The following is a 16,111-nucleotide window of genomic DNA, read 5'->3' as shown; positions in this document are numbered from 1 at the left end:
ATTGAAATCCCCAACCACAAGTACTCTCACACTTGGTTCAAAACTCTCCACGCATTTACTCAACATTTCCCAAAATCTCTCTCCTCTACACTTCTCTCTTCTCCAGGTGCATATACGCTTACTATAACCCACTTTTCACATCCAACCTTTATTTTACTCCACATAATCCTTGAATTAATACATTTATAATCCCTCTTTTCCTGCCATATCTTATCCTTCAACATTATTGCTACTCCTTCTTTAGCTCTAACTATTTGAAACCCCCTGACCTAATCTCATTTATTCCTCTCCACTGAAACTCAACAACCGACCAGGGAGGTACTACCGTCCTGCCAAATGAGTGTAAAACGAAAGCCTGTAACTGTTTTACATGATGGTAGGATTGCTGGTGTCCATTTTTCTGTCTTAAACATGCAAGGTTTCAGGTATGTCTTGCTACTTCTACTTACACTTAGGTCACACTACACATACATGTACATACAAGCATATATATATATATACACACCACTCTGGGTTTTCTTCTATTTTCTTACTAGTTCTTGTTCTTGTTTATTTCCTCCATGGGGAAGTGGAACAGAATTCTTCCTCCGTAAGCTATGCATGTTGTAAGAGGCGACTAAAATGCCAGGAGCAAGAGGCTAGTAACCCCTTCTCCTGTATAAATTACTAAATTTAAAAAGAGAAACTTTCGTTTTTCTCTTTGGGCCACCCTGCCTTGGTGGGATACGGCCGGTTTGTTGAGAAAAAAAAATATATACATGTATCTTTGAAGTTAATACCAATGCATTGGACACTAGATATTTATTCCATTCACAGTACATTTAATTATGTAACCAAAACCTCTATTTGAGAGAAGAGTTTAGATGAAACTTTTTATGAAAGTGTCTGCAAAAATAGACTGTCTACCATAAAGATTTTTATTTACATATTTTTTTGCACTTTTACTGAATAGTACAGGTAAGCAATGTTTCTTTTAAATACGTTCTTAGAAGTACACTACCTCAATATACAATTGCACGTATCGTACATTTATGTTATAATAAAGATAACTTTCTTCATTAAGATATAAATATTTTGCCACATTAACAATACCGTTTAATACCTGTACTTAAAGGTTGAGAATCTCAAGCCTCAGTTTCCTTTAAATATATACTGTATTTTTTTATATAAAAAAAATAAGTAAATCTTTCTTGTACCAACACTGGCTAACACTAAATACACTGTGATAATATATTGCATGTAAAAATCATAAAATTAAATATATTTATTTTGACATTTTAGTATACAAATAAATTATAGAACAATATTCTAATACTGTTAACCAATTCATACAAAACTGAGTATATCATCATACACCAATACAGCAAATTGCATATCTCACAAATTACAGAATCCCTGCTCTACATGCTACTTTAACACATTATGGAAGGCTTGCTTACTTCTTTGAGTATTTAGTAATGAATGGAAGCATTTTCCAAACAGTTTCACTACAATACCAGAGCCAAAATATGGGAGCAACAATGGGTAGGCACTAATTTATAATCCTTGATGCAAATGCTTAAAAAGACAATTGTTAGTGTCTTGGTCTATAAAGTAAATATACATGAAAAAAAAAAATTCAAGCAGATTATACCAAATTAATTTATCATTAATCAGCCGAGTGTTGCATATTATAGTTATTTTAACTTAACTATTGCAAGTATAATTCAGAAACGATACCAAGTGAAATTATATCTTTCTATGTCCCTTATTATTATTTTGATATTCAAAAAGAAATGCCAACTCATTTTGATACATCTAATATTCTTGCAGCCATGATTGGGATTTTATCCCATGTATTTTAAAAATTGTCAAAATAAAAAAATAACTTCTGGGATAAAACTAGCTGTACTGTAAGCTGCTTATAAAAATAAAACAAATGAAAAGTTTGACAACAGAAGTATTTCTGAATTTAAAAAATATACAGTATTAAAAATGTTCCCTGCCTATTTGTTTATAGTTAACATTAGCACTGTTTGCCTTTAATGACTTTGCCCTCTGGTTTATCATCAGGGAAGGCTTCACGAGGTGGCACAAGAGAGAGCATCATAAGGTGACGAGAGAAACACTTGGATGCTCTAAACTTATCATCTGTTCCATGAAGCAAATCCAAAACACCCAATACTCCATAGCACTGGTTAAATCTGAAAAGCAAGATATTTTTTTAATGGTTTATTATTATTTTTTTAACACACTGATTGTCTACCATTGGAGTAACCCCCCTCCCCCCCAAAAAAAAAAATACAGCCAGGGGTCATTGGTTCGAGCCTCAGAAGAAAGTCCATGGAAAAGTGGAATAATTATCTTTCCTCTGTAAGCCATGCACATCATAAAAGCCAGTAGTAATGGGCTAGTAATACCTTCTCTTGTATAAATTACTAAAAATAAGAAAACTATTAAACTATTATTAATTATGATCATGTATCCATGGAAATCTTCAACCCATGTAGTCATTAAGCACCACTGCGGCATGCTAAGAGTACGTTGCATTTTATTTGGCATATGTCTCACACCCACATAGGTATGCCTCCTTACCAGTGAACCAAGTGCTAAGGGTTTAACAAGCAGGGGCCCCATCATTTGTCATAGCACAGTTGTGATCCTTGAGGTAAAGTCTCCCAACATTATCACTCCTAAGGCAATGGGTGTCAAGTGGTTTCGGTCCAAGTTGAACTGAAAAGTTGTCATAAGCTTCTTTCTCCTATGCCCTGGTTATTTGTGTACTGCTCCAGTCATGGTATTGGGTCTTTTTGTTCTTTAAAGATGTAACATTTGCTTCTGTATAAAGGCTCTCAACCAGGGAGAAACACAAAGAAACTAGACGAACACAACCCTTGATGAATGGGATTAGGTTTAGAAAGAGTTGCAGTAAAGCCTGCAGAATATATATAGCTGGTCACCATAATCCAATTATGGTAAGATTAGAGCAGAATGGGGATGAAGAGTAGTTCTATCAACCCCCCCCCACACACCCCTCAAAGAAAGAAAGGCAAGAGTTTTAAGGGGTTCAGCCAACTATGGCAAGTTGCTTTCAGGGAGATTATGCTAGGTATCTATGACAACCAGTTATTGAACAAAAGGCCAAAAAGCTTTACTATCTTGTTCAGGAATACAGGAACCTCAGATATAATGCAGTATTAGGGAAGACAGCATGTTGTAAAAGTAATCTGATGTGTCTTAGTAACAGAAAATTTAAACTCATGAGTAGTGGGCCATTGGGAAACGGTCTATAGCATCCTGGAGAGAAGCTGTACTAGGCGAGTTAACGCCTGCACAATTTATGGCAAAATCATCGCCATAAAGTGACTACCAAATATCAGATGGGAGAACAGAGGCAAGATCACTGATGGCAAGTAGAAAAACAGTGGTGCTAAGAAACTCCAGATCTGGAGGAAAGAAAATAGGGACAGAAATTAAACCCCCGAAATTACAAATACAGTGGTCCCTCGTTTATCGTAATTAATCCGTTCCTGGAAGTGTGACTATCATCGAAATTGACGATTTTTTTAATCCATTTTCCCCATAAATAATGATGTAAATACAATTAATCCGTTCCAGACACCCAGAAGTATTAAAACAAAAAATTTTTTTTGCATGAAATATAGATGTAGTACATACACAATACAATGGGACATGATGAATGAAACATTAACAGCATAACACTTACCTTTATTAGCAAGTCTTCTTAGTGTACGGAAGACTGGAGGAGGAGGAGGAGGAGGAGAGATTGGATTAGTTACTGTTTGGAAGGAAAATTCCCTTCCATCAAGACCTCAGGTACCAAGTGCTTTTCTGGGGTCACTTCTCTTCTGTTTCTTAATGCCACTAGGACCAGCTTGAGAGTCAGTGTACACCTGTGGTACTAAATACTTGTCCAGAGAGCTGTTTCTGGCATCTTTTTAAAACTTCCCTAAAATGGGCCAAGACTGTCACTGTACAAGTAGCCAATATGGCTTGCAACAGCCTTGTCAGGGTGATGTTTCTCCATAAATCTTTCCATCCTACCCCACATTTCAAAAATCTCCTTAATTTCTGAAGAAGGCAACTTCTTCCATCTCTCTTCCTCCTCCTCTGCAGCAATATTCTGAGCTGCAGTCTGTTGCTGTTCCTGCTGAAGCTCTTGCAGCTCCTCAGCAGTTAGCTCTTCATTGTGGTCCTCCAACTCTTCCACATCCTCCAAACTCACATCCAACCCCATGGAACTCCCCAATGCCACAATAGATTTCACAACTGTCATAGGCTCATCAAGGTCAGTCCCAAACCCTTCAAAATCCCTCTTGTGGACACAATCTAGCCACAATTTTCTCCAAGCAGAATTCAAAGTCCTGGTAGTCACTCCCTCCCAAGCCTTACCTATAAGACTTATGCAATGGAGGATACTGAAATGATCTTTCAAAAACTCTTAGGGTCAAGTGAGTGTCTGAGGTCACATTAAAGCACCTTTGAAACACTGCTTTGGTGTAGAGTTTTTTAAAGTTTGAAATGACCTGCTGGTCCATGGGCTAGAGGAGAGGAGTGGTATTAGGGGGCAAGAACTTTACTGTTATGAACTCAAATTCTTCCAGAATTAGGTCATCCAAGTTTGGAGGATGAGCAGGTGCATTGTCCATTAGCAGGAGGCACTTGAGATCCAATTTCTTTTCCAAGAGGTAATTCTTCACACTGGGGCCAAACCACTTCATTGAACCACTCGACAAAAATTTCCCTAGTGGCCCATGCCTTATTAGCTTTCCAATACACACAATTTACTCTTCATGACATTGTTTTTCCTGAACACTGGGATTTTCAGAATGGTACACTAGTAACAGTTTCACTTAGAAATCTCCACTAGCATTAGCACAGAACATGAGCATCAGCCTGTCTTTCATAGGCTTGTGTCCTAGCAGTCCCTTTTCCTCCTGAGTAATGTAGGTCCTCTTTGGCATTTTCTTCCAAAAGAGGCCTGTTTCGTCACAACTGAACACTTACTCAGGTTTCAATCCTTCAGCCTCCATGTACTCCTTGAATTCACTTATGAAATTTGTGGCTGAAATTTTGTCCAAACTGGCAGCTTCGCCATGCCTTATCACACTGTATGCCACTACGGTTCTTAAATCTCTCAAACCAGCCTTTTCTGGCCTTAAATTCACAAATATCAGTACTCGTTGCAGGCAATTTCTTTATGAGATCGTCACGCAACTGCCTAGCCTTTTCACAAATAATCGACTGCATAAAACTATCTCCTGCTAATTGTTTCTCGTTTATCCACACCAATAATAACTTCTCAATATCTTCGAGTACTGGTGATCTCATTTTTGTCAGCATATTTACCCCTTTCCCAACAACAGCTTCCTTGATTTCCTTTTTCTTGGCCATGATGGAAGCTATGGTTGTATGGGGTTTGTTATACATCCTGGCCAGTTCAGCCACACTTATGCCACTTTCATATTGTTCAGTGATGTTTTTCTTGAATTCAATCATATTTCTAGGAGCCGTGGTAGCTTATTTAGCAGTTGCAAGCACTAAAATGAATGAAATTTATTTTATTATCATTATCACACTGGCCGATTCCCACCAAGGCAGGGTGGCCCGAAAAAGAAAAACTTTCACCATCATTCACTCCATCACTGTCTTGCCAGAAGGGTGCTTTACACTACAGTTTTTAAACTGCAACATTAACACCCCTCCTTCAGAGTGCAGGCACTGTACTTCCCATCTCCAGGACTCAAGTCCGGCCTGCCGGTTTCCCTGAATCCCTTCATAAATGTTACTTTGCTCACACTCCAACAGCACGTCAAGTATTAAAAACCATTTGTCTCCATTCACTCCTATCAAACACGCTCACGCATGCCTGCTGGAAGTCCAAGCCCCTCGCACACAAAACCTCCTTTACCCCCTCCCTCCAACCCTTCCTAGGCCGACCCCTACCCCGCCTTCCTTCCACTACAGACTGATACACTCTTGAAGTCATTCTGTTTCGCTCCATTCTCTCTACATGTCCGAACCACCTCCACAACCCTTCCTCAGCCCTCTGGACAACAGTTTTGGTAATCCCGCACCTCCTCCTAACTTCCAAACTACGAATTCTCTGCATTATATTCACACCACACATTGCCCTCAGACATGACATCTCCACTGCCTCCAGCCTTCTCCTCGCTGCAACATTCATCACCCACGCTTCACACCCATATAAGAGCGTTGGTAAAACTATACTCTCATACATTCCCCTCTTTGCCTCCAAGGACAAAGTTCTTTGTCTCCACAGACTCCTAAGTGCACCACTCACTCTTTTTCCCTCATCAATTCTATGATTCACCTCATCTTTCATAGACCCATCCGCTGACACGTCCACTCCCAAATATCTGAATACGTTCACCTCCTCCATACTCTCTCCCTCCAATCTGATATTCAATCTTTCATCATCTAATCTTTTTGTTATCCTCATAACCTTACTCTTTCCTGTATTCACCTTTAATTTTCTTCTTTTGCACACCCTACCAAATTCATCCACCAATCTCTGCAGCTTCTCTTCAGAATCTCCCAAGAGCACAGTGTCATCAGCAAAGAGCAGCTGTGACAACTCCCACTTTGTGTGTGATTCTTTATCTTTTAACTCCACGCCTCTTGCCAAGACCCTCGCATTTACTTCTCTTACAACCCCATCTATAAATATATTAAACAACCACGGTGACATCACACATCCTTGTCTAAGGCCTACTTTTACTGGGAAAAAATTTCCCTCTTTCCTACATACTCTAACTTGAGCCTCACTATCCTCGTAAAAACTCTTCACTGCTTTCAGTAACCTACCTCCTACACCATACACTTGCAACATCTGCCACATTGCCCCCCTATCCACCCTGTCATACGCCTTTTCCAAATCCATAAATGCCACAAAGACCTCTTTAGCCTTATCTAAATACTGTTCACTTATATGTTTCACTGTAAACACCTGGTCCACACACCCCCTACCTTTCCTAAAGCCTCCTTGTTCATCTGCTATCCTATTCTCCGTCTTACTCTTAATTCTTTCAATTATAACTCTACCATACACTTTACCAGGTACACTCAACAGACTTATCCCCCTATAATTTTTGCACTCTCTTTTATCCCCTTTGCCTTTATACAAAGGAACTATGCATGCTCTCTGCCAAGCCCTAGGTACCTTACCCTCTTCCATACATTTATTAAATAATTGCACCAACCACTCCAAAACTATATCCCCACCTGCTTTTAACATTTCTATCTTTATCCCATCAATCCCGGCTGCCTTACCCCCTTTCATTTTACCTACTGCCTCACGAACTTCCCCCACACTCACAACTGGCTCTTCCTCACTCCTACAAGATGTTATTCCTCCTTGCCCTATACACGAAATCACAGCTTCCCTATCTTCATCAACATTTAACAATTCCTCAAAATATTCCCTCCATCTTCCCAATACTTCTAACTCTCCATTTAATAACTCTCCTCTCCTATTTTTAACTGACAAATCCATTTGTTCTCTAGGCTTTCTTAACTTGTTAATCTCACTCCAAAACTTTTTCTTATTTTCAACAAAATTTGTTGATTACATCTCACCCACTCTCTCATTTGCTCTCTTTTTACATTGCTTCACCACTCTCTTAACCTCTCTCTTTTTCTCCATATACTCTTCCCTCCTTGCATCACTTCTACTTTGTAAAAACTTCTCATATGCTAACTTTTTCTCCCTTACTACTCTCTTTACATCATCATTCCACCAATCGCTCCTCTTCCCTCCTGCACCCACTTTCCTGTAACCACAAACTTCTGCTGAACACTAACACTACATTTTTAAACCTACCCCATACCTCTTCGACCCCATTGCCTATGCTCTCATTAGCCCATCTATCCTCCAATAGCTGTTTATATCTTACCCTAACTGCCTCCTCTTTTAGTTTATAAACCTTCACCTCTCTCTTCCCTGATGCTTCTATTCTCCTTGTATCCCATCTACCTTTTACTCTCAGTGTAGCTACAACTAGAAAGTGATCTGATATATCTGTGGCCCCTCTATAAACATGTACATCCTGAAGTCTACTCAACAGTCTTTTATCTACCAATACATAATCCAACAAACTACTGTCATTTCGCCCTACATCATATCGTGTATACTTATTTATCCTCTTTTTCTTAAAATATGTATTACCTATAACTAAACCCCTTTCTATACAAAGTTCAATCAAAGGGCTCCCATTATCATTTACACCTGGCACCCCAAACTTACCTACCACACCCTCTCTAAAAGTTTCTCCTACTTTAGCATTCAGGTCCCCTACCACAATTACTCTCTCACTTGGTTCAAAGGCTCCTATACATTCACTTAACATCTCCCAAAATCTCTCTCTCTCCTCTGCATTCCTCTCTTCTCCAGGTGCATACACACTTATTATGACCCACTTCTCGCATCCAACCTTTACTTTAATCCACATAATTCTTGAATTTACACATTCATATTCTCTTTTCTCCTTCCATAACTGATCATTTAACATTACTGCTACACCTTCCTTTGCTCTAACTCTCTCAGATACTCCAGATTTAATCCCATTTATTTCCCCCCACTGAAACTCTCCTACCCCCTTCAGCTTTGTTTTGCTTAGAGCCAGGACATCCAACTTCTTTTCATTCATAACATCAGCAATCATCTGTTTCTTGTCATCCGCACTACATCCACGCACATTTAAGCATCCCAGTTTTATAAAGTTTTTCTTCTTCTCTTTTTTAGTAAATGTATACAGGAGAAGGGGTTACTAGCCCATTGCTCCCGGCATTTTAGTCGCCTCATACGACACGCATGGCTTACGGAGGAAAGATTCTTTTCCACTTCCCCATGGACAATAGAAGAAATAAAAAGAACAAGAGCTATTTAGAAAAAGGAGAAAAACCTAGATGTACGTATATATATATGCATGTGCGTGTCTGTGAAGTGTGACCAAAGTGTAAGTAGGAGAAGCAAGATATCCCTGTTATCTAGCGTGTTTATGAGACAGAAAAAGAAACCAGCAATCCTACCATCATGCAAAACAGTTACAGGTTTTTGTTTCACAGTCATCTGGCAGGACGGTAGTACTTCCCTGGGTGGTTGCTGTCTACCAACCTACTACCTTGAATGAAATATTATGAAATATTTCATATGAGCAAGTGAGGGGACTGTCACTCACTGGTAAACAATGGTACACTGGCTGAGAATGGAGGGTGAGGCGGCTTGGAGCCATGTGTATGTGTCCCGGACGAATGACGATTCGTGAGCCAATGTTTTGATGAAAATAATGTTACGATTTTTGAAAATTACGACTATCGAGTCTTACAACTATCGAGAGATCACTGTATATAATTAATCATCCTCTCCAAAATTGATGTTACTGCTCTCTTGGAGAAATCCCTTAGTCTTGATGCCAACGGGCTCAATCTAAGGAATCAAATCTGTTCTCCCATACTCCAAGCATTATCAATTACAGGTTCATGCTTCCAAGAATAACTGATGCAGTAAAGGTCTACCCTTCATTGTTGCACCAATTTCCCCTTCTCTAGATCAACTCTTAGGTCGTGGTTGAAAGGAATAATATACAATGTATTGTATACAATCAATACTGAAAATTTGAGGTTACACATTACTTAACACAATGAGAAAGTCCCATTAATGTAAATGTGAAGGCAAATCCATCAGTAGCTCTGAAAACAGCATTGTTTAAATCTGCATTATGGTTAAACACTGAGAAAACTGCATTCATGACTTTTGTCATAATAAAAAAAAAAAAAAAGGCAGACACTTACTTGAGATGATGGAAATCGTGAGCCTCAGGCGATGGGAAGAATGGCAGATGGTAACCACTGTGAGCATTTAAGGTGCTGAGCAGAGCAAGACTGACCCACAGCCATATAGTTGCTACATGGGAACCCATCACAAGTGGCCCAAGAAAAACGGGAGCCATATTGGAGAACATGTGCTCCAATGGGTGGGCATATATGGCTGTGATTGCAATGGGACTTTGCCACTCGTGATGTAGCTTATGGAAGTGTTTATACAGCAAACGATGGTGGAAAAGCCTGCAAGGTGAAGCACAAACTTTATACCAACATCTCAACATAAACTTGTTTATGTCAACCTTCAAAATAAAAAGTTTTTTCTTGCCAACATTAAATTAACCCTTCGACTGTTTTGGTTGTATATATACGTCTTACGAGCCAGTGTTTTGGATGTACATGTATATATACTCAATAATTCTAGCGGCTTCAAATCAAGCAGGAGAAAGCTGGTAGGCCCACATGTGAGAGAATGGGTCTGTGCGGTCAGTGTGCACCACATAAAAAAAATCCTGCAGCACGCAGTGCATAATGAGAAAAAAAAAACGGAGTTTTTTTTGGATTAAAATGCCGAATTTGAGGTGTATTTTCGTGTAGTATTTATCGGTGTGCTCTCGTTTTCATGGTCTCATGTGATAAAATGGGAAGCATATTACAGAAATCAAGATGATTTTGCTTAGTTTCACAATGAAAATGACCTTGAAATTGAGCTCAAAGTAGCGGAAATGTTCGATTTTTACCAATGTTCAGGAGTAAGCAGATCACACCACATGTCCAATACACGTCAACTGGGGAGTCTAATATTCTTTCACTAGTGCACATATGTTATTTATACCATTTTTATTATAATAATGCAGTAGTCTGCCTAACAGTAAATTTTGTATTTTTTTGCATGAATAAAAAATCAAAATAGAAAGCAATAGTAATAAGAGGGGCCTAGAGACGTGACTAATAAACAGAGGATATGTTATTTTAGTGCCAGGAATGTCTACATTGTTTATTCTGTACTCTATTTTGAAATTGGCATCTTTTTTAATTTGCATGAAATTGGCCAAATTGGCAATTTCTGACCACTTTATTGGGTAGCTCAAATCGGTAAATGGGCGGTTTCGTGTGCTCAATTGATAGAAAAATGGAGTCTAAAGAAATAGCTACGAGTTTAGTCAACTGGAACAGAATTTGCCCAAAACAGGGCTCAAATTCGGTGAAATCGCCAATGTGTATATGTCGCTGAGACCGCTAACTACGCAGGAGCATAATTCCGCGAGTTTTCTACCAAATTTTGTACTTTTGGTGTCATTACCATCAGGAAAAGATTCTCTATCATTTCATAAGAAATAAGGAAAAATAATTTTTTTTTTCCAAAAATTTTGCGACATAGAATGACAGTTTCAGAAAGGGGCTTGCAACAGTCAAAGGGTTAAATGATTGTTTCATGTCCTACAATACAAAAGCATGAGATTATACATTGATCCAAATGGTGTACTGCCAATAATAGTGAAGAAAAGATATAGGTTGCAAAACAAACTTTCATTGGAGCAATGTTTAGCTGTGTAGGGCTTTAAGTACACCTGAAAACATGACTATCCCCACTTCCCAGCCCCCCTCTTTGCACCCCTACTCTCTTTCCACGGATCTACACCTCCTAGCCCGCCACCTCACCTCCCACAAATAAATGTGAAACACCAAGGAGTGGAAATAGGAGTGGAAAACGTCATTCAGAGCAAGTTGGAAAAGAACAAAACATGGGTACATAACAAAGAAAAGGGAAAGGGAGGGAGAGCAGGAACAAATGATAATGAAAAAAGGGAAGAATAACACATAGATGAAAGAGAACAAGAGTTGCTTATGTCTCACCCTAACTTTCTCCTCCCTTAGTTTATACACTTTCACCTCTCTTACTTCTTGTTGCCATTTTCCTTTTGTCCCATCTACCTCTTACACTTAACTGTAGATACAATTAAGTAATGATCTGACATATCAGTTGCCCCTCTATAAACGTGTACATCCTGGAGCCTACCCATCAACCTTTTATCCACCAATACATAATCTAACAAACTACTTTCATTACATGCTACATCATACCTTCTATATTTATTTATCCTCTTTTTCATAAAATATGTATTATTTATTACCAAACCTCTTTCTACACATAGCTCAATTAAAGGCTTCATTTTCATTGGCATCCCAAATTTACTTACCACTCCCTCCACAACATTTTACCCACTTTAGCATTGAAATCCCCAACCGTAAGTACTCTCACAATTGGTTCAAAACTCCCCATGCATTCACTCAACATTTCCCTCTCTCTCTCCTCTACATTTCTCTCTTCTCCAGGTGCATAAATGCTTACTGTAACCCACTTTTCATATCCAACCCTTATTTTACTCCACATAATCCTTGAATTTATACATTTATATTCCCTCTTTTCCTGCCATAACTTATCCTTCAACATTATTGCTACTCCTCCTTTAGCTCTAACTATTTGAAACTCCTGACCTAATCACGTTTATTTCTCCCCAGTGAAACTCTCCCACCCCCTTCAGCTTTGTTTCACTTGGTGCCAGGACATCCAGCTTCTCATTAATAACATCCACAATCATCTCTTTCTTATCATTCACACAACACTGACGGTTTTCTTCTTTTTCCTTTTAGTAGACTATACAGGAAAAGGGGTTACTAGCCCATTGTTCCCGGCATTTTAGTCGACTTTTACAACACACACGGCTTATGGAGGAAAGATACTTATTCCACTTCCCCATGGACATGAAAGGAAGAGCAATAAGAACAAGAATTTTTTTTTTAACAAGTCGGCCATCTCCCACCGAGGCAGAGTGACCCAAAAAGAAAATACTTTTATCATTATTCAACCCTTTCACCTCACTCACACAATCACTGCTTTTGCAGAGGAGCTTAGAATACAACAGTTTAGAAGCACATACGTATAAAGATACACAACATATTCCTCCAAACTGCCAATATCCCAAACCCCTCCTTTAACCCTTTGACTGTCACAAGCCCCTTTCTGAGACCGTCATTCTATGTCGCAAAATTTTAGGGAAAAATTTTTTTTGTGTGTGAAATGATAGAGAATCTTTTCCCGAAGGTACAGTGGACCCCCGCATAGCGACCTTAATCCGTGCAAGAGGGCTGGCTGTTATGCAAAATGTTCGGTATGCGAATGAATTTTCCCCATAAGAAATAATGGAAATCAAATTAATCCGTGCAAGACACCCAAAAGTATGAAAAAAAAAAATTTTTACCACAGGAAATGTTAATTTTAATACACACAAACTGAAAAAGGCATGCACAATTACATGACACTTACTTTTATTGAAGATCTGGTGATGATTGATGGGATGGGAGGAGGGGAGAGAGTGTTAGTGTTTAGAAGGGGAATCCCCTTCCATTAAGACTTGAGGTGTCGAGTCCTTTTCTGGGGTTACTTCCCTTCTTCTTTTAATGCCACTAGGACCAGCTTCAGAGTCACTGGACTTCTTTCGCACAACATATCTGTCCATAGTGGCCTGTACCTCTCGTTCCTTTATGATTTGTCTAAAGTGGTTCACAACATTGTCATTGTAACAGTCACCAGCACGGCTTGCAATAGCTGTGCGAGGGTGATTTTCATCAAAAAAGGTTTGCACTTCAAGCCATTTTGCACACATTTCCTTAATCTTTGTAGTAGGCAATTCCTTCAATTTCTCTCTCCCCTCCTTTGAACCAGTTTCCCCAGGTCTGGCCTCTTGCTCTTGAAGTTGATCTATCAGCTCATCAGTGGTTAGTTCTTCATTGTCCTCCTCCACCAACTCTTCCACATCCTCCCCACTAACCTCCAACCCCAAGGACTTCCCCAATGCCACAATTGATTCCTCAACTGGTATACTCCTCTCAGGGTTAGCCTCAAACCCTTCAAAATCCCTTTTGTCTACACATTCTGGCCACAGTTTCTTCCAAGCAGAGTTCAAGGTTTTCTTAGTCACTCCCTCCCAAGCCTTACCTATAAGGTTTATACAATTGAGGATATTAAAGTGATCTCTCCAAAACTCTCTTAGAGTCAGTTGAGTTTCTGAGGTCACTACAAAGCACCTTTCAAACAGAGCTTTTGTGTACAGTTTTTTGAAGTTTGCAATAACCTGCTGGTCCATGGGCTGCAGGAGAGGAGTGGTATTAGGAGGCAAAAACTTCACCTTAATGAAGCTCATGTCCCCATAAAGTCGCTCTGCCACGTCTGTAGGATGACCAGGGGCATTGTCTAACACCAGGAGGCACTTAAGTTCTAATTTCTTTTCAGTTAGGTAATCTTTGACATTGGGGGCAAATGCATGGTGTAACCAGTTATAGAAAAAGTCCCTAGTGACCCATGCCTTACTGTCTGATCTCCACAGCACACACAAATTATCCTTGAGGACATTCTTTTGCCTGAACGCTCTGGGAGTTTCAGAGTGATACACTAATAAAGGCTTAACTTTGCAATCACCACTAGCATTGGAACACATCAACAAAGTAAGCCTGTCTTTCATAGGCTTATGTCCTGGGAGTGCCTTTTCTTCCTGAGTAATGTAGGTCCTGCTTGGCATTTTCTTCCAAAACAGGCCTGTTTCATCACAATTAAACACTTGTTCAGGTTTCAGTCCTTCAGTTTCTATGTACTCCTTGAATTCCTGCACATATTTTTCAGCCGCTTTGTGGTCCGAACTGGCAGCCTCACCATGCCTTATCACACTATGTATGCCACTACGCTTCTTAAATCTCTCAAACCAACCTTTGCTGGCCTTAAATTCACTCACATCATCACTAGTTGCAGGCCTTTTTTTAATTAAATCCTCATGCAACTTCCTAGCCTTTTCGCTTATGATAGCTTGAGAAACGCTATCTCCTGCTAGCTGTTTTTCATTTATCCACACCAATAAGAGTCTCTCAACATCTCCCATCACTTGCGATCTCTGTTTCGAAAACACAGTTAAACCTTTGGCAAGAACAGCTTCCTTGATTGCCTTTCTGTTGCCCACAATAGTAGAGATGGTTGATTTGGGTTTCTTGTACAACCTGACCAGGTCGGTGATACGCACTCCACTTTCATACTTATCAATGATCTCTTTCTTCATCTCTATTGGAATTCTAACCCTTACTGCTGTAGGGTTGGAACTAGAAGCTTTCTTGGGGCCCATGGTCACTTATTTTCCAGAAACAGCACCGAAAACACTGTAATAATACGAAATATTCCGATTGTATGCTTGAATGTTACCGCGGAGGCTGGCTGGTAAACAATGCCACCGGCAGAACATATGAGGCTGGCTCAGGCCGCACATTGGACGCGTCTCGGACGAAGGGCGCTGAGTGGGTTTTTGGGCGGTATGCGAGGCAAAATTTTAGCGATCAAAGCGTCCGGTATGCGGATTGTCCGTTATGCAAGGCGTCCGGTATGCGGGGGTCCACTGTAATGACACCAAAAGTACGAAATTTGGCCAAAAACTTACGGATTTACTCTCCCGCGAAGTTAGCAGTCTCGGCAACATATACGCATCAGTGATATCGCCGAGTTTGAGCCCTGTTTTTGGCCAATTCCATTGTTCCAGTTGACCAAACTCGTAGCTATTTCTTTAGACTCCATTTTTTCTATCAGTTGAGTACACGAAACCGCCCATTTACCGATTTGAACTACCCAATAAAGTGGTCAGAAATTGCCAATTTGGCCAATTTCACGCAAATTAAAAAAGATGCCAATTTCAAAATAGGGTCCAGAATAAACAATGTAGACATTCTTGGCACTAAAATAACATATCCTCTGTTCATTAGTCACGTATCTAGACCCCTCTTATATTACTATTGCTTTCTATTTTTATTTTTTATTCATACAAAAAATACAAAATTTACGGTTATGCAGACTGATGTATTATTGTAAAAATGGTACAGATAATATCAGTGCACTAGTGAAAGAATATTAGACTCCCCAGTTGACGTGTATTGGACGTGTGGTGTGATCTGCTTACTCCTGAACATTGGTAAAAATCGAACATTTCCGCTACTTTGAGCTTAATTTCAAGGTGGTTTTCATCATGAAACTAATCAAAATCATCTCTATTTCTGTAATCTGTTTTCCATTTTATCACGTGAGACCACGAGAATAAGAATACAAAGATAAATACTATACAAAAATACACCTCGAGGTTGGCTTTTTAATCCAAAAAAAAAAAAAATTTTCAGTTTTTTTTCTCATTATGCACTGTGTGCTGCAGGATTTTTTTATGTGGTGCACACTGACCAC

General features: G+C 39.4%; 1 protein-coding gene across 3 annotated transcripts in view; it reads right to left on the bottom strand.

Moving 5' to 3' along the window:
- Positions 1–903: 903 nt before the first annotated feature.
- Positions 904–16,111, bottom strand: part of LOC128686822 (fatty acid hydroxylase domain-containing protein 2) — a 35,842-nt gene continuing 20,634 nt past the window's right edge. For all 3 annotated transcript variants that reach the window (XM_053773946.2, XM_053773945.2, XM_053773947.2), the window contains exons 6-7: positions 9,814–10,086; positions 904–2,183 (exon numbers count right to left, since the gene is read on the bottom strand). In XM_053773946.2, the coding sequence (XP_053629921.1) occupies positions 2,006–2,183; positions 9,814–10,086 (451 nt within the window). In that variant the 3' untranslated portion in view covers positions 904–2,005. The remainder of the gene's footprint in view (positions 2,184–9,813; positions 10,087–16,111) is intronic.

The sequence above is a fragment of the Cherax quadricarinatus genome, chromosome 7 (genome assembly GCF_038502225.1).
Source record: "Cherax quadricarinatus isolate ZL_2023a chromosome 7, ASM3850222v1, whole genome shotgun sequence".
Lineage (NCBI taxonomy): Eukaryota > Metazoa > Arthropoda > Malacostraca > Decapoda > Parastacidae > Cherax > Cherax quadricarinatus.
This window is presented reverse-complemented; position numbering and strand designations above follow the sequence as displayed.